General features: G+C 47.8%; 2 protein-coding genes across 2 annotated transcripts; one reads left to right on the top strand and one right to left on the bottom strand.

The window, feature by feature from the left end:
- Positions 1-1,437: 1,437 nt before the first annotated feature.
- On the top strand, positions 1,438-5,536 carry LOC310667164 (DNA-directed RNA polymerase II subunit RPB7-like; the record flags this gene model as incomplete). Its single annotated transcript, XM_083418888.1, has 6 exons — positions 1,438-1,611; positions 2,712-2,762; positions 2,936-3,001; positions 3,231-3,302; positions 3,741-3,774; positions 4,233-5,536. Coding segments are annotated over 6 exons (411 nt in total), but the record flags the coding sequence as incomplete, so codon positions are not given.
- A 6,306-nt stretch (positions 5,537-11,842) lies between these two features.
- LOC310667163 (DNA-directed RNA polymerase II subunit RPB7-like) lies at positions 11,843-23,074 on the bottom strand (the record flags this gene model as incomplete). The annotated part of the gene is made up of 3 exons (XM_083418887.1): positions 11,843-11,909; positions 12,080-12,130; positions 22,910-23,074. Coding segments are annotated over 3 exons (264 nt in total), but the record flags the coding sequence as incomplete, so codon positions are not given.
- Between the last annotated feature and the right edge of the window lie 829 nt (positions 23,075-23,903).

Raw genomic sequence — 23,903 nt, 5'->3', positions numbered from 1 at the left:
ACCGCCGTTTGCGCCAGCCTCTGAATCCTGGGACTCCTACCTCGCTCGGTTCGACTGCTACCTCCAAGCCAACGAGCTGACGCAAGTATCACAGGAGCGTAAGCGGGGCCTATTCCTCAGCCTCTGTGGGCCTGAGGTGTTTGAGACGGCCCGAGCACTGGTTGCGCCTGAAGCAGTCCAGGCAACACCGTGGGACACAATCCAAGAGAAGCTCCGCAACCACTACGCACCAAAGCCGTCCAAGATTGCTGCCTGCCATGCGTTCTACCACCGGAACCAGGCAGAGGGGGAGTCAATCAACAACTACACCACCGCCCTACGACAGGCTGCAATGCACTGCGAGTTCCGAGAGTTAGACGATGCCCTGATGGATCGAATCGTCTGCGGGGTCCGGGACATCCATCTGCAACGGCGTCTCCTCGCCAAGCCAGACCTTATGCTGCAGAAAGCCATTGAGGAGGCCGTGGCCTCGGAAGCTGCTGAACCAGGAAATCCGCAAGGCCAGCAGCCCGCGTCTTGCTAGGAAGCCAGTTCCAGTGCATCACGAAGAGGCCAGCAGTGATGAGGGATCCTCCAGTGAAGACGATGAAGTACACCAGACAAAGCGGGAGTGCAGGAAGTTCAAACAAAAGTCCAAGGGCCAACCGGAATGTGCTGGCTGCGGAGACAACCATTCCTGTGCCAAGTGTCGATTCAGAGACGCCATCTGTCGGAAGTGTTCCAGAAGGGGCCACGTCGCTAAGGTCTGCCAATCGGCTCCGTCCGGCACCCCCCCTTCACCGACTCTCAAGTCCAAGTCTTCACTCCAGTCTGCCAAGGAAAGCTGTTTCGCTCTCACCAACTGCCGCTGCCCATCTGGAACCACGATTGGCCAAACCGACTCGCCTACGCGACGCAAGCTGAACATCATGGTGATCATTGAAGGAGCTCCATGTGACATGGAGATTGACACCATGTCTGCCCTGTCCATCGTGTCTTGGAGCACCATCAAAAGACTGGTACCCAGAGTGTCTAAAAGGCAACTTGACTCTCACCGCGTACACCTGAGAGACTAACAGGGAAACAACATTCCCGTGGTAGGCGTTGGCCGGTTCCGGATTGCCTTCAAGGATTGCCACCCCCATTGTTCTGTCCGGACACTGAGGTCCAGCTCTGAGGGCCTTCTGGTGGTTCCCTCATTGCAAGAAGTGATGTTACAAGGAACCAGGCAGAGGGCCTTCTCGGTAGTGGCGCCTGCCCTGTGGAACGCCCTCCCATCAGATGTCGAGGGAATAAACAGCTATTTGACTTTTAGAGGACATCTGAAGGCAGCCCTGTATTGGGAAGTTTTTAATGTTTTATCATATTTTTAATAATCTGTTGGGAGCCGCCCAGAGTGGCTGGGGAAACCCAGTCAGGGGAGTGGCATATAAATAACAAAACGATTGTTAATTATTTCTCCTCCTTCCCAGATATGGTTTTGTAATCGCTGTCACTACCATTGACAACATTGGGGCGGGTGTGATCCAGCCTGGGCGCGGCTTTGTCCTTTACCCGGTCAAATACAAGGCCATCGTCTTCCGGCCTTTCAAGGGCGAAGTGGTGGATGCTGTTGTGACTCAGGTGAACAAGGTGAGGTGAAATGTCTTGGGCCACATCCGCACCATACATTTAAAGCGCTATAGCCCCACTTTATACAATCATGGCTTTCCCAACAGATTCCTGGGAAATGGAATTTGTTAAAGGTGCTGAGAGCTGAGAGTTTTTAGGAGGCCTTTATTATCCTCACAGAGTTCCCAGAGTAGTTTAACAATCATTGATAATAATAATAATAATTTGTGCCGGTCCCGAGGGTTAACCGTGTTGCGAGGTCCGAGTCCAGTCCGAGGTCGAGGGTGCGGTATGGAGGCTGTCCGTCAAAGCTGAAGCTGGGTCCAAGGCAGGGAGTCGGGCGAGGTCAGGAGATCCGGCAGGACAGGGTGCAGGCAGGAACAGGCTACCAACAGCGTTGCTCCCGCAACTTGGGACAGCGGCTGGCTGGCTTTTATCTGCCCTGAGGCATAGGGCGGCCCCGGTCCACAGGTGACTCGCCTCTCCTGGCCTGGAGGCAAGCACTCCTCCTGCGGGAACTTAGTTCCCTCCGCATCTCTGCCCTGAGTGTCTGTAGCTCAGGAGAGGCTGGAGAGTTACTGGACCCAGAGGCAACCTCAGCCTCCCCTGACGGGGCTGAGAGTGGAGCATCTGCAGGCAATGGGTCCTCCATCACCTCAGGAGCCAGAGCAGACTCAGCTGGTGCCTGCACCTGAGGATCCAGCACAGGTGAGGACCCTTCAGGCTCAGGCCCCAGCCCCGGCCCAGCTGGTTCTGGAGGCGGGGACTCCTGTGCAGGCTGGGATTCCTCAGGTTCAGCCTCCGAGTCCGAATCCCAGGCCATCACATCATTATTATTATTATTATTATTATTATTATTATTATTATTATCAATCCTCATTCCCAGAGAATTCTGGGAACTGTATCTGTGTGGGGAAAATGGCCGCCTAACAACTCTCTGCACCCTTGGCAAACCACAACTCCCAGGATTCTTTGGGGGGGGGAGCCATGCCGGTTAAGGCCCTGTTTTGAGGAAGCACGTCTGCCCCAAAGTCCTGGCCTGCTGTTCCTTGTGCGAACGCCGACATACTTTCAAGATGGGGATTGCTTGAGAGTGATGTTCCTTGTTGTTCTCTCACCAGGTCGGACTCTTCACTGAAATTGGGCCCATGTCTTGCTTCATTTCGCGACATGTAAGTGCCCTAGGCTTGGCGGGGGGGGGGTGAGGGGCAGTGTCTCAGCGGCTTCCAGAAGGGCTGTGAAGGTGTCAGAGAATGCTGTCCTTCCTCTACCCCAGAACTATCAGCCCACCTTCCCTTTCGCCTCCCCTTCAGCTGCTCATATCCCCTCTTAATTCTCTTTGCAGTCCATTCCCTCTGAAATGGAGTTTGACCCCAACTCCAATCCTCCGTGCTACAAAACTGTAGATGAGGTAAGTCATCCTCTCCTTCGAACCAGTTCAGAGAGTGGCTTTGCCTACCGTCTTCCTCCTCCACAGTCTCTCTGTTGAGGATGGGGGCAAAACTAGCATTTGTTGGCTCTGTTGTTGGCTCTGGCGCCACCTACTGACTGGCTCCCTGCCCTCTGCCCTACCATTCCCCAGTGGGCACCAGACAGCCATTGAGCACAGCCCTTCGCTGTCTCCTTTCCCCCCAACGCAGGATATTGTCATCCAGCAAGACGATGAGATCAGGCTGAAGATTGTGGGTACCCGTGTGGACAAAAACGATATCGTGAGTTGTAAGAGTATTTATTTGCACCCTGACTTTTTCGACCAAATGATTTTTGAAAGCAGCTTACAGGTAATAATACAAAACAACAACAGCAGTTCCCACATGGACACCCACCACCCTCCTGGCTCAGAGGCAGTGTGGAGTAGCGGTTAGAGTGCTGGACTGGGACCTGGGGGACCAGGGTTCGAATCCTCACTGGGCCATGGAGCTCCCCTTGCACCAGTCACTGCCTCTCAGCCTCGCCTCGCCTACCTCTCAGGGCTGTTGTGAGGAGACCATGAAGAGGAGGGAGAGGGTGTATTCCATTTCAAATGATATTTTTAACAGATACGTTTTGTTGATTTTATTCTTAAATGTTCTATACCGCCTCGGTATAGTTTTATGAAAGTGTGAGTTATAAGTAAATGAAGAATAATGTTTTAAAAAATTATTTCGCAGTTTGCTATTGGCTCCCTCATGGATGATTACCTTGGTAAGTTTCCGTCTCTTCCCAGCATAGTGGATTCTAAAAGCTGCTATTTTAAAAATAATTGAATTATTCAAGGTGGGGGGGACTTTAAAGGGGGAAGGGGGAGCTTGAACGACCACTAAGGGTTAAAGTATAGCCAGGCCATGTGATGGGATTATCTTCCCACGACAGAAGTGGGGGGGGGGCTATTTCAGCTTGGGGGGCCACATTCCCTCTGGGTAATTTTCTGGGGGCCACGTTGCCTGCGGCGGGTGGGGTGGGAGGCCAAAGTGGGCGGAGCAATGGGTGTGGATTTCACTTTATGGTAGGCTAGCTTCTGAGCGCATGCCCCCCCCCCCCGCACCCTCGGGTGACTTGCGCTTTCTTTGGACATCATGTAGGTTCAAACCACAATGGAGTTCACTGCAGTTGCACTTTGGGGTCGGTGGGCTCATGTCTCCCCCTCCTGCTTTTCCCCACAGGCCTTGTTAGCTGAAGTAACCCGTCCCCTGGCTCTGTGCGGAAGATCCTGACCTGTGGCTTCTAGGACTTGTATTTACAAGACACGAGCGCCACTTATCCAGGACTGTCGGCAGCTGGGTGACGAAGGCTGGACGGATGTGACCCCCTCCCTTCATTAAAGGCTTCTCGTTCTGTGTTCAAGTCTGCCTCCTCCGTGTTTTTTCCTTCCTCTTGCCTGCCCACCCCCTCCAACCTCCTTTTGCTCCCCTCCTTTCCACATGGGGTGGGGCAGGATAGGAACACAGGGAACTGCTTCACCCTGAGCCAGGCCATTGAGGCCACCTAACTCCATACTGCCTACACTGAACGGCAGCCGGTCACTAGGGTTTTAAGCGGGGAGTCTTTTCCTTTTTATTTTTTAATTCATCTTTATTGATTTAAAATATCATCTTACATATACCTTACAAATAAGGACAGCAGAATTAAACGCAAAAATATAAACGACAGAAATACTGTAAATAAGGATAAAAAGCAGAGTTAACAATAAGAGATGAGCATTGAGTATAACATCCTGTCTTTTCTAATAAAGTCTTCTGAATAAACTTCCAATCATTCTCAATGCACTTTTCCTATTGTCTTAATTTTATCGCACAGTTTGTTTTATAACTTTTCCTGTCTATTTTCCTAGTATATTTACTCCATTTGTTCATTTTTGTTTACCATCATTACTACTCCAAAATTTCTTTTTCTGAGTTATTTCTACAATCTCTAAAATTACAAGAGTTCTTAAAATCCTGACAATGTTTCAATCTGCTTACAATACTTTTGTAACTACATAATGAACATTTTCCATTCTTTTTTTAAACATCTTGTCATCTTGACTTCTGAGCTTCCCAGTTGATTATGCCATTTCAGGATAGTCCATTAACTTGGTCTGCCAGTCTTCTTTGGTTGGGACTGTTTCTTCATTCCATCTTTGGGCTAACAATATCCGGGCGGCCGTCGTACATAAACAAATTTCTCTGATCTTTGATATACCTTTATCTACAATTACTAGTAAAAAAAGCTTCTGATTTTATAGTAAAGTTACTTTAAGCATTTTTTTCATTTCATTGTAAATCATTTCCCAGAATTTTTTTACCACCTTACATTTCCACCACATACGATAAAAAGTACCTTCTGTTTCTTTACATTTCCAACAATTATTTGTTCTTGTTCTGTACATTTTTGCAAATTAAACGGGTTAAGTACCCCCGGTACATCATTTCCATGTAATTTTATTTCAATAAAGTACGTGCTGTAAATTTCAGATCTGTCTTCCAAAGCCTTTCCCAGTTTATCATTTGTAATGGGGCTTGCCAGGTGGACGAAATCCTTCGGTTTTCACTGTAAACGCAGCTTTTCTATTGAGTACCGTCTCCGTTGAAAAAATCCTTCAGTTTCCACCCCATTGAAGAAATCCTTCAGTTTTCAATTTTTAAAGGCGGTTGTTGTAACGAGTCCGGTCGTGATTGACTCACTGGAAACCCAGCTTCCGTTTTGAGTTTTCCAGTTTTCCCATGTCGCTGTTCTTGTAAATGGTACGCATGGAATAACCCCAAGTGGCCACCGGGGGTCACTGTAGCGCTGCTGCAGAAAACAATCCTTGTTCTGGTATTTACATGAAAACCAAGAAAATTATTTGGACAAAAGAAATGCTGTTTCGAAGAGGAGGTGCTGGTCCTAATTTCTGTGGCTTCCTGTGCCAATTCCTCTGCCTGCCTCAAAAAAAATAAACTAAAATGACCTGTTTCATAGAATAATGTATAACTTGTTTTAGAAAATTGTAAGAGTGTGTTTTAAGGGTGAAACAAACTCTTTAAAAACAACAGCAGCTGTTTTTCATGTTTTTTTAAGCCTTTAAGCTTTTAGCAGTAGATTAATCAACAAACGTTTTATTATATTCATTTTATTTATTTTATTATTCATTTTATTTTATTTTATTTTACTTAAGTAAGTACCATCGGCACATCATTTTCATGTAATTTTATTTCAATAAAGTACATGCTGTAAATTTCAGATCTGTCTTCCAAAGCCTTTCTCAGTCTATCATTTGTAATGGGGTTTGCCAGGTGGTTGTGGGGGGGAGAGATTTTTTTGTGCCCCCACTTTAACCTGAGTTTCACCGGCAGGCTGATATTGTGTCCCACATCTTTTGCCCATTTTATCGTAACAGATTTGACCTGTTCCTCTTTGGTGCCCCATTCCAAGAGCTGATTATACATTTTTGACCATAATTTAGAATTATCTTCTCCTATCACACTTTGAAATCTTGATGCTTCATGATTAAATCCTTTCTTTTTGTCATTTTTTAAAGTTCAGTTTAGTTGAAAATATACTAACCAGTCTGTAACCCTTTCTCTAACTTCTTCAAACTCCTTTAATTTTTATAATATTCTGCTGTTAGGCCACGGGGTCCTGGTGATTTTCCTATCTTTGCTTGTTTAATTGCATCCAAAACCTGCAGAGCCTATTTTCTTGGCTTCCTTGGGCTGTCTTTCTGTTCTCAAAGGGGAAGGCTGAAGTCTGCCATTAGGATTTCCTTGCCTTAGCATGCGCGTAGGTTTAGGGCTAGGGTTAGAGTGGGGGTTGGGGTGGGGGTGAGGGGGGTTGGGGGTTGGGGTGAGAGGGGGGGTGGGGGTGCTGGCATCTGGGGGGGGAGACCTTGCCTCCCCTTGTTCCTAGCAGCCAGGCACCCTCCGTCTTCCCCTTGCAAGGTTCTGCTGGCCTCCCATTATGTTCTGCATCAGATATTATTACTATAATAAGAGAGAAGATCAGAGCAACATAAAACAAGAACATTGCAGGTCAAAGAGGATAGATCAGAAACATCAAACTGACGGAGGCACAGTATGGTGTTACTGTCTGCGTCTCGAATAAATCCTTCGGCTTTCACTGTAAACGCGGCTTTTCTATCGACTACGGTCTCCGTTGAAGAAATCCTTCACTTTCCACTTCTTCAAGGCTGTTGTTGTAACGAGTACATCGTCGCTGACTCACCGGAAACCCAGCTTCCGTTTTGAGTTTTCAACTTTTCCCACGTCGCTTTTCTTGTAAACGGTATGTGTGGAATAACCCCATGAGGCCACCGGGGTCACTGTAGCGCTGCTTCAGAAAACAATCCTTCCTGTTCTGGCATTTACATTAAGACGGAGAGAATTATTTGGACAAAAGAAATGCTGCTTCGAAGAGGAGGTGCTGGTCCTCATTTCCGTGGCTTCCTGTGCCAATTCCTCTGCCTCCCTGTTCTTGTAAATGGTCCGCGTGCAATAACCCCAAGCGGCCACTGGGTGTCACTGTTATCTTCACTATAGGAAGAACATTCAGCAGCACTCCTAAGAAACCCCTTTTTGTATGCAGTTTGGCCAGAATTGTATCCTAACACAATGCGCTTTGGTTTGTCATTTACACCATTATGTTCATTTCCACTCACGCTCTCCCCTCAAATCCCCTCCCATCCCTGGAGACCCTGCAACCCCCGGCCGATGTGGGGGGTGGAAAGGTCATGAGTTGGGCAGACTATGTGCCCACCCCACAAGCTCCCTAGGGGGGGTGGGGAGAGAGCTGGACTAGGGGGGGGGATGAACACCTGGCAATTCATGCACCTCTTTGGTTGCGGAGAGTACACGGGTATATTTGTCTAAAAAGCCTGGGACACAATTTCCTCCACCCTCTAGCAGCTATGGCAGCTCATTTACCAGAAGTCACGTATTTAGCATTAACTCTGGCAGTGTGGGCATGATTCTGACCCAACTCAGACATCGGCCGGGGGTTGCAGGGTCTCCAGGGATGGCGCTGCTTTTTCCTCCGGGGGAAAATATTGCTGGCACCAAAAGACAGATGAAAGCACCTGAAACCTACCACCAGGTGAGCTTTAGAGGTGTTGGGAAGTCCCAGAAAATGTCCCTCCCAACCACAGACCCGCTTCACTAAAATAGGATGTTTTCTCTCTCCTTTCAGCATTGCAGGGAACCTGGCGCTGTTCCCCTTCATCTCGCAGGAGCCCTCGCACGGCAAAGGAGGCGGGAGGAATCCAGTTCAGGTCCCCTTGCAAATGAGTTTCTCAAATGCGCACCTTCCAAAACAATTCAAAACAGCCGCTCTAAAATATTCTCACTGGTCCGAAATGCGCCATGCAGTTTCTCCAAGCAGCCAGTGTTTGTGCATTGGAGGGGAGAGCGTGAGTGGAAATGAACATGGCGGTGTAAATGACAAACCAAAGTGCATTGTGTTAGGATACAATTCTGGCCAAACTGCATACAAAAAGGGGTTTCTTAGGAGCAGCTGGCAATAAAGTGCTGGTGAATGTTCTTCCTAAAGTAAAAAGAACAGTGACACCCAGTGGCCTCTTGGGGTTATTGCACGCGGACCATTTACAAGAACAGCGACACGAGAAAAGTTGAAAAGTCAAAAGGGAAACTGGGTTTTCGGTGAGTCAACCGCGACTGGACTCGTTACACCAACAGCCTTTAAAAATTGAAAACTGAAGGATTTCTGCAACGGAGACCGTACTCGATAGAAAAACCGTGTTTACAGTGAAAACCGGAGGATTTCATCGAGACGCAGACAAGAACACTCTATGTCTTTTGCCTCCGTCATTTTAGCCAGCAGCTCTTGTATTTGTCTCTGATACATCCTTTTCCCCGCATTCTTCCATCCTTCAGCAAATCTCTGTTATGGAGGCCACTTCCCCTTTTTGCCAAGCGGTTTGAGTAACGAAGCTTCAAGTGGAGATAACCACCAGGGTGTTTTTTGTTCTATTAGATCTTTATATCTCTCCCACACCCTCATTAGTGATCTCCTGCGTATGATTGTAAAATCCTTTGTGCACGTTCCCTTTCCCGTACCATAAGTATGCATGCCATCCAAATCTGTTATCGTGACCGTCCAAATCTAATGCTTCTTCCTCTTCCACTTTTATACAGTCCCTAATCCACACTAATCTGACTCTAAGCCTAACCCTAGCCCTAAACCTACACGCATTCTAAGGCAAGGAAATCCTAATGGCAGACTTCAGCATTCCCTTTGAGAACAGAAAAACAGCCAAGGAAGCCAAGAAGATAAGCTCTGCAGGTTTTGGATGCAATTAAACAAGCAAAGATAGGAAAATCACCAGGACCCCGTGGCCTAACAGCAGAATATTATAAAAATTAAAGGAGTTTGAAGAAGTTAGAGAAAGGGTTACAGACTGGTTACAATATTTTCAACTAAATGAAACTTTAAAAAAGTGATAAAAAGAAAGGATTTAGTCATGAAACATCAAGATTTCAAAGAGAGATATGAGAAGATAGTATTAAATTATTATCAAAAATGTATAAGCAGCTCTTGGAATGGGACACCAAAGAGGAACAGGTCAAATCTCTTATGATAAAATGGGCAAAAGATGTGGGACACAATATCAGCCTGCCAGGATCCGCTCTGAAACTCAGGTGAAAGTGGGGGCACACAAAAAATCTCTCCCTCCCACAACCACCTAGCAAGCCCCATTTATGTTGCTCTGATGTTCTCTCTTATTCTAATAATATCTGATACAGCACATAATGGGAGGCCAGCAGAACCTTGCAAGGGGAAGTCGGAGGGTGCCTGGCTGCTAGGAACAAGGGGAGGCAAGGTCTCCCCACCCCCAGATGCCAGCACCCCAACCCCCCTCTCACCCCACCCCCCTCACCCCACCCCCCTCTCACCCCAACCCCCCTCACCCCAACCCCCCCTCTCACCCCAACCCCCCTCACCCCCACCCCCACCCTAATCCCCATTCTAACCCTAAATTCAGCCCTAGCCCTAACTGTAATCCTAACTTCAAAGTTGAATCTAACTCTAACCCTAAACCTAAACGTATTCTAACGCAAGGAAATACAGTAAATAAAATAAAATTACATGAAAATGATGTTCCAGTGGTACTTAACCCCGGTTATATTAGCAAAAATGTACAGAACAAGAACAAATAATTGTTGGAAATGTAAAGAAACAGAAGGTACTTTTTATCATATGTGGTGGAAATGTAAAGTGGTAAAAAAATTATGGGAAATGATTTACAATGAAATGAAAAAAATGCTTAAAGTAACTTTACTATAAAATCAGAAGCTTTTCTACTAGGAATTGTAGGTAAAGAGATATCAAAAGATCAGAGAAATTTGTTTATGTACGACGGCCGCCTGGATATTGTTAGCCCAAAGATGGAAAGAAGAAACAGTCCCAATCAAAGAAGACTGGCAGACCAAGTTAATGGACTATCCTGAAATAGCATAATCAACTGGGAAGCTCAGAGGTCAAGATGAAAAGACGTTTAAAGCAGAATGGAAAATGTTCGTTATGTGTTTACAAAAGTATTGTAAGCAGATTCAAACATTGGCAGGATTTTAAGAACTCTTGTAATTTTAGAGATTGTAGAAATAACTTAGGAAAAGAAATTTTGGAGTAGTAATGATGGTAAACAAAAATGAACAAATGGAGTAAATATACTAGGAAAATAGACAGGAAAAGTTATAAAACAAACTGTGCGATAAAATGAAGACAATAGGAAAAGTGCCTTGAGAATGACTGGAAGTTTCTTTCAGAAGACTTTATTAGAAAAGACAGGACGTTATACTCAATGCTCATCTCTTATTGTTAACTCTGCTTTTTATCCTTATTTACAGTATTTCTGTCGTTTATATTTTTGCGTTTAATTCTGCTGTCCTTATTTGTAAGGTATATGTAAGATGATATTTTAAATCAATAAAGATGAATTAAAAAATAAAAAGGGAAAGACTCCCCGCTTGAAACCCTAGTGACCGGCTGCCGGTCAGTGTAGGGAGTATGGAGTTAGGTGGCCTCAATGGTCTGGCTCAGGGTGAAGCAGTTTCCTGTGTTCTTATCCTGCCCCACGCCATGTGGAAAGGAGGGGAGCAAAAGGAGGTTGGAGGGGGTGGGCAGGGAAGAGGAAGGAAAAAACACGGAGGAGGCAGACTTGAAGACAGAACGAGAAAGCCTTTAATGAAGGGAGGGGGTCATATCCGTCCAGCCTTCGTCACCCAGCTGCCGACAGTCCTGGATAAATGGCGCTCGTGTGTTGTAAATACAAGTCCCAGAAGCCACAGGTCAGGATCTTCCGCACAGAGCCAAGGGACGGGGTACTTCAGCTAACAAGGCCTGTGGGGAGAAGCAGGAGGGGGAGACATGAGCCCACCGACCCCAAAGTGCAACTGCAGTGAACTCCCATGGTGCTTTGAACCTGCATGATGTCCCAAAAAAGCGCAAGTCACCCGAGGGTGCGGGGGGGGGGCATGCACTCAGAAGCTGGCCTACCATAAAGTGAAATCCACACCCATTGCTCCGCCCACTTTGGCCTCCCACCCCACCCGCCGCAGGCAACGCGGCCCCCAGAAAATTACCCAGAGGGAATGTGGCCCCCCCAAGCTGAGATAGGCCCCCCCCCCACTTCTGTAGTGGGAAGATAATCCCATCACATGGCCTGGCTATACTTTAACCCTTAGTGATCGTTCAAGCTCCCCTTCCCCCTTTAAAGTCCCCCCCCCCACCTTGAATAATTCAATTATTTTTAAAATAGCAGCTTTTAGAATCCACCATGCTGGGAAGAGACGGAAACATACCTCATCTACAGTTTTGTATCACGGAGGATTGGAGTTGGGGTCAAACTCCATTTCAGAGGGAATGGACTGCAAAGAGAATTAAGAGGGGATATGAGCAGCTGAAGGGGAGGCGAAAGGGAAGGTGGGCTGATAGTTCTGGGGTAGAGGATGGACAGCATTCTCTGACACCTTCACAGCCCTTCCGGAAGCCGCTGAGACACTGCCCCTCGTCCCCCCGCCAAGCCTAGGGCACTTACATGTCGCGAAATGAAGCAAGACATGGGCCCAATTTCAGTGAAGAGTCCGACCTGGTGAGAGAACAACAAGGAACATCACTCTCAAGCAATCCCCATCTTGAAAGTATGTCGGCGTTCGCACAAGGAACAGCAGGCCAGGACTTTGGGGCAGACGTCGGCAAAGCGAGTCAGAGGGATCCTCCAGTGCTTCCTCATAACAGGGCCTTAACCGGCATGGCTCCCCCCCAAAGAATCCTGGGAGTTGTGGTTTGCCGAGGGTGCAGAGAGTTGTTAGGCGGCCATTTCCCCCACACAGATACAGTTCCCAGAATTCTCTGGGAATGAGGATTAATAATAATAATAATAATAATAATAATAATAATAATAATAATGTGATGGCCTGGGATTCGGACTCGGAGGCTGAACCTGAGGAATCCCAGCCTGCACAGGAGTCCACGCCTCCAGAACCAGCTGAGCCGGGGCTGGGGCCTGAGCCTGAAAGGTCTTCACCTGTGCTGGATCCTCAGGTGCAGGCACCAGCTGAGTCTGCTCTGGCTCCTGAGGTGATGGAGGACCCATTGCCTGCAGATGCTCCACTCTCAGCCCCGTCAGGGGAGGCTGAGGTTGCCTCTGGGTCCAGTAACCCTCCAGCCTCTCCTGAGCTACAGACACTCAGGGCAGAGAGGCGGAGGGAACTAAGTTCCCGCAGGAGTAGTGCTCGCCTCCAGGCCAGGAGAGGCGAGTCACCTGTGGACTGGGGCCGCCCTATGCCTCGGGGCAGATAAAAGCCAGCCAGCCCCAGTCCCACGTTGCGGGAGCAACGCTGTTGGTAGCCAGTTCCTGCCTGCACCCTGTCCTGCCGGATCTCCTGACCTCGCCCGACTCCCTGCCTTGGACCCAGCTTCAGCTTTGACGGACAGCCTCCATACCGCACCCTCGACCTCGGACTGGACTCGGACCTCGCAACACGGGCCTTCAGTTCAGTTCTGTCCTGGCCTGTGAATAAACAAGAGCTGTTGAAGAATCACTGTGTCGTCTGATATGTTCATCCACAACTTAACTCCACAGGGCAGGCGCCACTACCGAGAAGGCCCTCTGCCTGGTTCCTTGTAACATCACTTCTTGCAATGAGGGAACCACCAGAAGGCCCTCAGAGCTGGACCTCAGTGTCCGGACAGAACAATGGGGGTGGCAATCCTTGAAGGCAATCCGGAACCGGCCAACGCCTACCACGGGAATGTTGTTTCCCTGGTAGTCTCTCAGGTGTACGCGGTGAGAGTCAAGTTGCCTTTTAGACACTCTGGGTACCAGTCTTTTGATGGTGCTCCAAGACACGATGGACAGGGCAGACACGGTGTCAATCTCCATGTCACATGGAGCTCCTTCAATGAGCACCATGACCGGTTTGGCCACTGAGGTCCAGCTCTGAGGGCCTTCTGGTGGTTCCCTCATCGCTCTTGTTTATTCACAGGCCAGTACAGAACTGAACTGAAGGGTTCAGTCAGCCTGCTTATGTAGAGCTCCAGTATACATAATTGTAACAACTTTCTAAAACTATCCAATCACTGAATGTCACTTTCGATCCCTTATTTGCTGTCAGGGAACTGCCATCAGTACTGGAGGGGGAGAGCAAAAGCCAGAGGGATTCCAGAGAGCGTCCAGGGATCGGGAGGAGCAGCCCATCTTCCAGGGAAGAGAATCAGTGTAGCACCAGGGGAGAAGGGGGGCAGCTGGGGGAAGTGGCGAGGCGGTCTCATGACTCCTTGCCTGGGACCAGCGGGGAGAGTAGGGGTCCTCCGTTGCCCATGCCCCCCCCCCCGTGCAGAAGGCTTCCGCGCAGAGAGGGTAGGCGGAGACTAGGCGTCAAAGAACTTCTTTGCTGGAAGAAGTTTAAGAAACGCCCACTCACGGATTCTGCCAGCGATTGAGTCAGCCACGGGTGAGTGGCTGTCCGGACAGAAAAAGGTTCACTTTGGCAACCCAGCCAGGTGTTTGCATCCAGCCGGGGAGATAGGTACCTGCTTACGCACGAGCAACCCCTAGAACCATTACATTTGCATAACTATCTGCAGTATCCCCCTGCTGCCCAGGGCGAGAACTTCAGTACATAGCACATTCCTTCGGGTAAAAGAGCCACTGTAGCTGCTAGAGGGCTGTGAAAATGGGCGTCCCAGGCTTGCTGCGCATGTCCTATCTGAAGCCAAAGGGGTGCATTGGTTGCCAGATGTGAAATCCCCTGGCCTTATATTCCGCACTCTTTCTTAGGGTGTGGTTATTTCAGAGAAGAAGCCAGGCCAGAAAGGGATGCTTAACAGAGAAGTATCTTTATTGCCAAAGAACAGTCGAGAACAGGAGCAGGAGTCACTTCCGCAGTTGGGCACAGGGCCATCTATAGTGGAAACGGCCGCATATCGGCCATGTGGACATCGCAGTCAGAACTCAGCCTCTTTCCCTGAGTGCATCTGCCGGCAAAGACCTTTTGCAGAGCTGGTCGTCTTTTTTATAATATATTTTTATTTGGTTTTCAACCAACATAAGATAAATGATAAAGCAAAAGCAAAAAAGAAAAAATATTTACACAAAAACAATATCAAATCCGTAAAATGGGGTTATCTGAATGCCTGGACTTCCCTCCACAGCCTCCCTGGGTCCCAACAATTTTCTTTTCAGCTGCATATCATTACTACTCCAAAATTTCTTTTGCTAAGTTATTTGTACAATCTCTAAAATTACAAGAGTTCTTAAAATCTTGCCAATGTTTCAAAATCTGCTTACAATACTTTTGTAAATGCATAATCAACATTTTCCATTCTGCTTTAAACATCTTGTCATCTTGACTTCTGAGCTTCCCAGTTGATTATGCCATTTCAGGATAGTCCATTAACTTGGTCTGCCAGTCTTCTTTGATTGGGACTGTTTCTTCATTCCATCTTTGGGCTAACAATATCCGGGCGGCTGTCGTACATAAACAAATTTCTCTGATCTTTGATATCTCTTTACCTACAATTCCTAGTAAAAAAAGCGTCTGATTTTTAGTAAAAGTTGCTTTAAACCTTTTTTTCCCATTTCATTGTAAATCATTTGCCAGAATTTATTTACCACCTTACATTTCCACCACACATGATAAAAAGTACCTTCTGTTTCTTTACATTTCCAACAATTATTTGTTCTTGTTCTGTACATTTTTGCTAATTTAACCGGGGTTAAGTACCACCGGCACATCATTTTCATGTAATTTTATTTCAATAAAGTACATGCTGTAAATTTCACATCTGTCTTCCAAAGCCTTTCCAGTCTATCATTTGTAATGGGGCTTGCCAGGTGGTTGTGGGAGGGAGAGTTTTTTTGTGCCCCCACTTTCACCTGAGTTTCAGAGCGGATCCTGGCAGGCTGATATTGTGTCCCACATCTTTTGCCCATTTTATCCTAAGAGATTTGACCTGTTCCTCTTTGGTGTCCCATTCCAGGAGCAGATTATACATTTTTGACAATAATTTAGTATTATCTTCTAATATCTCTCTCTGAAATCTTGATGCTTCATGACTTGGGCTGTCTTTCTGTTCTGAAAGGGAATGCTGAAATCTGCCATTAGGATTTCCTTGTGTTAGAACGTGTGTAGGTTTTGGGCTAGGTATGGGCTTAGGTATAGCATTAGATTAACTTTAATCTGAGGATTACAGTTTGTTCTTGGGCTAAATCTAGAGTTATTGTGGGGGTTAGGGTGAGAGTGGGGGTTGGGGTAAGTGTTAAGGTTGGGATAAGGGTTAGTGTTAGTGTTAGGGATAGAGTTAGGGTTCGGGATAGGGTTAGGGTTGGGGCTAGGGCTCCGTCTAAGGCTCGGGCTAAGGCTTGAGCTTGGGCTAAGGCTCGGGCTAAGGCTTGAGCTTGGGCTAAGGCTCGGGCTAAGGCTTGGGCTAGGGCTTGGGCTAGGTCTAAGTTTAGGGTTAGGATGGCGGTTAGTGTGAGGATTGTATTTGGCATAGCGTCTGGAAGGGAGACGTTGCTTCCCCTTGTTCCTAGCATTGTATTTGGCATAGCGTCTGGAAGGGAGACGTTGCCTCCCCTTGTTCCTAGCATTGTATTTGGCATAGCGTCTGGAAGGGAGACGTTGCCTCCCCTTGTTCCTAGCATTGTATTTGGCATAGCGTCTGGAAGGGAGACGTTGCTTCCCCTTGTTCCTAGCATTGTATTTGGCATAGCGTCTGGAAGGGAGACGTTGCCTCCCCTTGTTCCTAGCATTGTATTTGGCATAGCGTCTGGAAGGGAGACGTTGCTTCCCCTTGTTCCTAGCATTGTATTTGGCATACCGTGTGGAAGGGAGACGTTGCCTCCCCTTGTTCCTAGCATTGTATTTGGCATAGCGTCTGGAAGGGAGACGTTGCTTCCCCTTGTTCCTAGCATTGTATTTGGCATAGCGTCTGGAAGGGAGACGTTGCCTCCCCTTGTTCCTAGCATTGTATTTGGCATAGCGTCTGGAAGGGAGACGTTGCTTCCCCTTGTTCCTAGCATTGTATTTGGCATAGCGTCTGGAAGGGAGACGTTGCCTCCCCTTGTTCCTAGCATTGTATTTGGCATAGCGTCTGGAAGGGAGACGTTGCCTCCCCTTGTTCCTAGCATTGTATTTGGCATAGCGTCTGGAAGGGAGACGTTGCTTCCCCTTGTTCCTAGCATTGTATTTGGCATAGCGTCTGGAAGGGAGACGTTGCCTCCCCTTGTTCCTAGCATTGTATTTGGCATAGCGTCTGGAAGGGAGACGTTGCTTCCCCTTGTTCCTAGCATTGTATTTGGCATAGCGTCTGGAAGGGAGACGTTGCTTCCCCTTGTTCCTAGCATTGTATTTGGCATAGCGTCTGGAAGGGAGACTTTGCTTCCCCTTGTTCCTAGCAGCAAGGCATCCTCCGACTTCCCATTGCAAGGTTCTGCAGGCTTCCCAATATGTGGTGTATCAGATAGTATAATAAGAGAGAAGATCAGAGCAACATAAAACAATAACATTGCGGGTCGATGAGGATGCATCAGAGACATGTACAAGAGCCGCTGACCAAAATGACGGAGGCACAATATGGTGCTGCTGTCTGAGTCTCGATGAAATCCTTTGGTTTCCTCTGTAAATGCGGCTTTTGTATCGAGTTCGGTTTCCGTCGAAGAAATCCTTCAGCTCGCACTTTAATTATGTGGTTGTTGTAATACTTACGGTCACCCGTTGAAGAACAGATACTACACTTGATCTTAACCAAAGGCCGAGAAGCGATACGAAATGAGGATACGAGCAAGCTTCGGGTCGTGACTTTTGTTCCTATTGCTGCCGCCCCTCCTTTAGAGGCTTGGCTTACAATCTACCTATTACAATTTAACCCATCTCTAATACATAGACCAATCTACACTCATTGTCTAAGCTTTTACCTAATATGGGAGCTATACATTCTGAAGCTTCTTGTGGTCTTTGTGGTCTAACTGACAGGAAGCACGCTCAAGCTGACTTTGCCTGCATGCATGGCCTTCTGGAAATTTCCAGTGGGTTTGAGGCACAATTGATTACTCCTTCTCACAGGGGGGTGGGGAGAGAGCTGGGCTGGGGGGGGGATGAACACCTGGCCATTCATGCACCTCTTTGGTTGCGGAGAGTACACGGGTATATTTGTCTAAAAAGCCTGGGACACAATTTCCTCCACCCTCTAGCAGCTATGGCAGCTCATTTACCAGAAGTCACGTATTTAGCATTAACTCTGGCAGTGTAGGCAGGATTCTGAATTCAATTCAAAACAGCCGCTCTAAAATATTCTCACTGGTCCGAAATGCGCCATGCAGTTTCTCCACGCAGCCAGTGTTTGTGCATTGGAGGGGAGAGCGTGAGTGGAAATGAACATGGCGGTGTAAATGACAAACCAGGATAAAATTCTGGCCAAACTGCATACAAAAATGGGTTTTTTAGGAGCGGCTGGCAATAAAGTGCTGCTGAATGTTCTTCCTAAAGTAAAAAGAACAGTGACACCCAGTGGCCTCTTGGGGTTATTCCACGCGGACCATTTACAAGAACAGCGACACTAGAAAAGTTGAAAAGTCAAAAGGGAAACTGGGTTTTCGGTGAGTCAACCGCGACTGGACTCGTTACACCAACAGCCTTTAAAAATTGAAAACTGAAGGATTTCTTCAACGGAGACCGTACTCGATAGAAAAGCTGTGTTTACAGTGAAAACCGAAGGATTTCATCGAGACGCAGACAAGAACACTCTATGACTTTTGCCTCCGTCATTTTAGTCAGCAGCTCTTGTATTTGTCTCTGATACATCCTTTTCCCCGCATTCTTCCATCCTTCAGCAAATCTCTGCTATGGAGGCCACTTCCCCTTTTTGCCAAGCGGTTTGAGTGACGAAGCTTCAAGTGGAGATAACCACCAGGGTGTTTTTTGTTCTATTAGATCTTTATATCTCTCCCACACCCTCATTAGTGATCTCCTGCGTGTGATTGTAAAATCCTTTGTGCACGTTCCCTTTCCCGTACCATAAGTATGCATGCCATCCAAATCTGTTATCGTGACCGTCCAAATCTAATGCTTCTTCCTTTTCCAGTTTTATCCAGTCCCTAATCCACACTAATCTAACTCTAAACCTAAACCCAGCCCTAAACCTACACGCATTCTAAGGCAAGGAAATCCTAATGGCAGACTTCAGCATTCCCTTTGAGAACAGAAAAACAGCCAAGGAAGCCAAGAAGATAAGCTCTGCAGGTTTTGGATGCAATTAAACAAGCAAAGATAGGAAAAGTTGAAAACTCAAAACGGAAGCTGGGTTTCCGGTGAGTCAGCCACGACTGAGCTCCTTACAACAACCATCTTTAAAAATTAAAAACTCAGGGATTTCTTCAACGGGGTGGAAACTGAAGGATTTTTTCAACAGAGACCGAACTCGATAGAAAACCGAAGGATTTCGTCGAGACGCAGACAATAACACTAGATTGTGCCTCCGTCAGTTTGGTCAGCTGCTCTTGTACTTGTTTCTGATCTATCCTCTTTGACCTGCAATGTTATTGTTTTGTGTTGCTCTGATCTTCTCTCTTATTATAGTGATAATATCTGATACAGCACATAATGGGAGGCCAGCAGAACCTTGCAAGGGGAAGTCGGAGGGTGCCTGGCTGCTAGGAAAAAGGGGAGGCAAGGTCTCCCCCCCAGATGCCAGCACCCCAACCCCAACCCCACCCTCACCCCCACCCCCCTCACCCCCACCCCACCCCCCTCGCACCCCAACCCCCCTCTCACCCACCCCAACCCCCCCTCTAACCCCAACCCCCTCCACCCCAACCCCCACCCTAATCCCCATTCTAACCCTAAACTTAGACCTAGCCCTAACTGTAATCCGAACTTCAAAGTTGAATCTAACTCTAACCCTAAACCTAAACGTATTCTAACGCAAGGAAATAAATAAAATAAAATTACATGAAAATAATGTTCCAGTGGTACTTAACCCCGGTTATATTAGCAAAAATGTACAAAACAAGAACAAATAATTGTTGGAAATGTAAAGAAACAGAAGGTACTTTTTATCATATGTGGTGGAAATATAAGGTGGTAAAAAAACTTTTGGGAAATGAATTACAATGAAATGAAAAAAAAAAGTTTAAAGCAACTTTTACTAAAAATCAGAAGCTTTTTTACTAGGAATTGTAGGTAAAGAGATATCAAAAGATCAGATAAATTTGTTTATGTATCCTGCGTCGGCTGCCTGGATATTGTTAGGCCAAAGATGGAATGAAGAAACAGTCCCAATCAAAGAAGACTGGCAGACCAAGTTAATGGACTATCCTGAAATGGCATAATCAACTGGGAAGCTCAGAAGTCAAGATGACAAGATGTTTAAAAAAAGAATGGAAAATGTTCGTTATGTATTTACAAAAGTATTGTAAGCAGATTGAAACATTGGCAGGATTTTAAGAACTCTTGTAATTTTAGAGATTGTAGAAATAACTTAGGAAAAGAAATTTTGGAGTAGTAATGATGGTAAACAAAAATGAACAAATGGAGTAAATATACTAGGAAAATAGACAGGAAAAGTTATAAAACTGCGATAAAATTAAGACAATAGGAAAAGTGCATTGAGAATGACTGGAAGTTTCTTTCAGAAGACTTTATTAGAAAAGACAGGATGTTATAGTCAATGCTCATCTCTTATTGTTAACTCTGCTTTTTATCCTTATTTACAGTATTTCTGTCCTTTATATTTTTGCATTTAATTGTGCTGTCCTTATATGTAAGATGATATTTTAAATCAATAAAGATGAATTAAAAAATAAAAAGGGAAAGACTCCCCGCTTGAAACCCTAGTGACCGGCTGCCGGTCCGTGTAGGCAGTATGGAGTTAGGTGGCCTCAATGGTCTGGCTCAGGGTGAAGCAGTTTCCTGTGTTCCTATCCTGCCCCACCCCATGTGGAAAGGAGGGGAGCAAAAGGAGGTTGGAGGGGGTGGGCAGGGAAGAGGAAGGAAAAAACACGGAGGAGGCAGACTTGAAGACAGAACGAGAAAGCCTTTAATGAAGGGAGGGGGTCACATCCGTCCAGCCTTCGTCACCCAGCTGCCGACAGTCCTGGATAAGTGGCGCTCGTGTGTTGTAAACACAAGTCCTAGAAGCCACAGGTCAGGATCTTCCGCACAGAGCCAAGAGATGGGTTACTTCAGCTAACAAGGCCTGTGGGGAAAAGCAGGAGGGGGAGACATGAGCCCACCGACCCCAAAGTGCAACTGCAGTGAACTCCCATTGTGCTTTGAACCTGCATGATGTCCCAAAAAAGGGTGCAGGTGGGCATGCGCTCAGAAGCTAGCCTACCATAAAGTGAAATCCACACCCATTGCTCCGCCCACTTTGGCCTCCCACCCCACCCGCCGCAGGCAACGCGGCCCCCAGAAAATTACCCAGAGGGAATGTGGCCCCCCCAAGCTGAGATAGCCCCCCCCACTTCTGTAGTGGGAAGATAACCCCATCACATGGCCTGGCTATACTTTAACCTTTAGTGATCGTTAAAGCTCCCCCTTCCCCCTTTAAAGTCCCCCTCCCCCCACCTTGAATAATTCAATTATTTTTAAAAAAGCAGCTTTTAGAATCCACTATGCTGGGAAGAGACGGAAACTTACCTCATCTACAGTTTTGTAGCACGGAGGATTGGAGTTGGGGTCAAACTCCATTTCAGAGGGAATGGACTGCAAAGAGAATTAAGAGGGGATATGAGCAGCGGGTGGCGCTGTGGTTAAAGCCGCAGTGCCTAGGGCTTGCCGATCGAAAGGTCAGCGGTTCGAATCCCCGCGGCGGGGTGCGCTCCCGCTGTTCGGTCCCAGCGCCTGCCAACCTAGCAGTTCGAAAGCGCCCCTGGGTGCAAGTAGATAAATAGGGACCACTTACTAGCGGGAAAGTAAACGGCATTTCCGTGTGCGGCTCTGGCTCGCCAGAGCAGCAATGTCACCCTGGCCACGTGACCCGGAAGTGTCTTCGGACAGCGCTGGCCCTTGGCCTCTTTGAGTGAGATGGGCGCACAACCCTAGAGTCTGTCAAGACTGGCCCGTACGGGCAGGGGTACCTTTACCTTTACCTTTATGAGCAGGTGAAGGGGAGGCAAAAGGGAAGGTGGGCTGATGGTTCTGGGGTAGAGGATTGACAGCATTCTCTGACACCTTCACAGCCCTTCTGGAAGCCGCTGAGACACTGCCCCTCACCCCCCCCGCCAAGCCTAGGGCACTTACATGAAATGAAGCAAGACATGGGCCCAATTTCAGTGAAGAGTCCGACCTGGTGAGAGAACAACAAGGAACATCACTCTCAAGCAATCCCCATCTTGAAAGTATGTCGGCGTTCGCACAAGGAACAGCAGGCCAGGACTTTGGGGCAGACGTGCTTCCTCAAAACAAGGCCTTAACCGGCATGGCTCCCCCCCCAAAGAATCCTGGGAGTTGTGGTTTGCCAAGGGTGCAGAGAGTTGTTAGGCGGCCATTTTCCCCACACAGATACAGTTCCCAGAATTCTCTGGGAATGAGGATTGATAATAATAATAATAATAATGTGATGGCCTGGGATTTGGACTCGGAGGCTGAACCTGAGGAATCCCAGCCTGCACAGGAGTCCCCGCCTCCAGAACCAGCTGAGCCAGGGCTGGGGCCTGAGCCTGAAGGGTCCTCACCTGTGCTGGATCCTCAGGTGCAGGCACCAGCTGAGTCTGCTCTGGCTCCTGAGGTGATGGAGGACCCATTGCCTGCAGGTGCTCCACTCTCAGCCCCGTCAGGGGAAGAGGAGGTTGCCTCTGGGTCCACTAACCCTCCAGCCTCTCCTGAGCTGCAGAGGCTCAGGGCAGAAAGGCGGAGGGAACTAAGTTCCCGCAGGAGGAGTGCTCGCCTCCAGGCCAGGAGAGGCGAGTCACCTGTGGACCGGGGCCGCCCTATGCCTCGGGGCAGATAAAAGCCAGCCAGCCCCAGTCCCAGGTTGCAGGAGCAACGTTGTTGGTAGCCAGTTCCTGCCTGCACCCTGTCCTGCCGGATCTCCTGACCTCGCCCGACTCCCTGCCTTGGACCCAGCTTCAGCTTTGACGGACAGCCTCCATACCGCACCCTCGACCTCGGACTGGACTCGGACCTCGCAACACGGTTAACCCTCGGGACCAGCACAAATTATTATTATTATTATTATCAATGATTGTTAAACTACTCTGGGAACTCTGTGAGGATAATAAAGGCCTCCTAAAAACTCTCAGCTCTCAGCACCTTTAACAAATTCCATTTCCCAGGAATCTGTGGGGAAAGCCACGACTGTATAAAGTGGGGCTATAGAGCTTTAAATGTATGGTGCGGATGTGGCCCAAGACATTTCACCTCACCTTGTTCATCTGAGTCACAACAGCATCCACCACTTCGCCCTTGAAAGGCTGGAAGACAATGGCCTTGTATTTGACCGGGTAAAGGACAAAGCCGCGCCCAGGCTGGATCACACCCGCCCCAATGTTGTCAATGGTAGTGACAGCGATTACAAAACCATATCTGGGAAGGAGGAGAAATAATTAACAATCGTTTTATTATTTATATGCCACCCCCTTGACTGGGTTTCCCCAGCCATTCTGGGCGGCTCCAATAATAATATTTATACCCCACCCAACAGAATATTAAAAACACGATAAAAGGTCAAACATTAAAAACTTCCCTAAACGGGGTTGCCTTCATATGTCCTCTAAAAATCAGATAGTTGTTTATTTCCTTGACATCTGATGGGAGGGCGTTCCACAGGGCAGGCGCCACTACCGAGAAGGCCCTCTGCCTGGTTCCTTGTAACATCACTTCTTGCAATGAGGGAACCACCAGAAGGCCCTCAGAGCTGGACCTCAGTGTCCGGACAGAACGATGGGGCAATCCTTGAAGGCAATCCGGAACCGGTCAACGCCTACCACGGGAATGTTGTTTCCCTGGTAGTCTCTCAGGTGTACGCGGTGAGAGTCAAGTTACCTTTTAGACACTCTGGGTACCAGTCTTTTGATGGTGCTCCAAGACACGATGGACAGGGCAGACACGGTGTCGATCTCCATGTCACATGAAGCTCCTTCAATGAGCACCATGACCTTCAGCTTGCATCGCGTAGGCGAGCCGGTTTGGCCAATCGTGGTTCCAGACAGGCAGCGGCAGTTGGTGAGAGCGAAACAGCTTTCCTTGGCAGACTGGAGTGAAGACTTGGACTTGCGAGTCAGTGAAGGGGGGGTGCCGGACGGAGCCGATTGGCAGACCTTAGCGATGTGGCCCCTTCTGGAACACTTCCAACAAATGGCGTCTCTGAATCGACACTTGGCACAGGAATGGTTGCCTCCGCAGGCGGCACATTCCGGT

Source organism: Podarcis tiliguerta, assembly GCF_965153285.1.
Source record: "Podarcis tiliguerta genome assembly, chromosome: 16".
NCBI classification, from domain to species: domain Eukaryota; kingdom Metazoa; phylum Chordata; class Lepidosauria; order Squamata; family Lacertidae; genus Podarcis; species Podarcis tiliguerta.
Note: the sequence above shows the minus strand (reverse complement) of the source record. Positions and strands in the feature narration are given on the sequence as shown.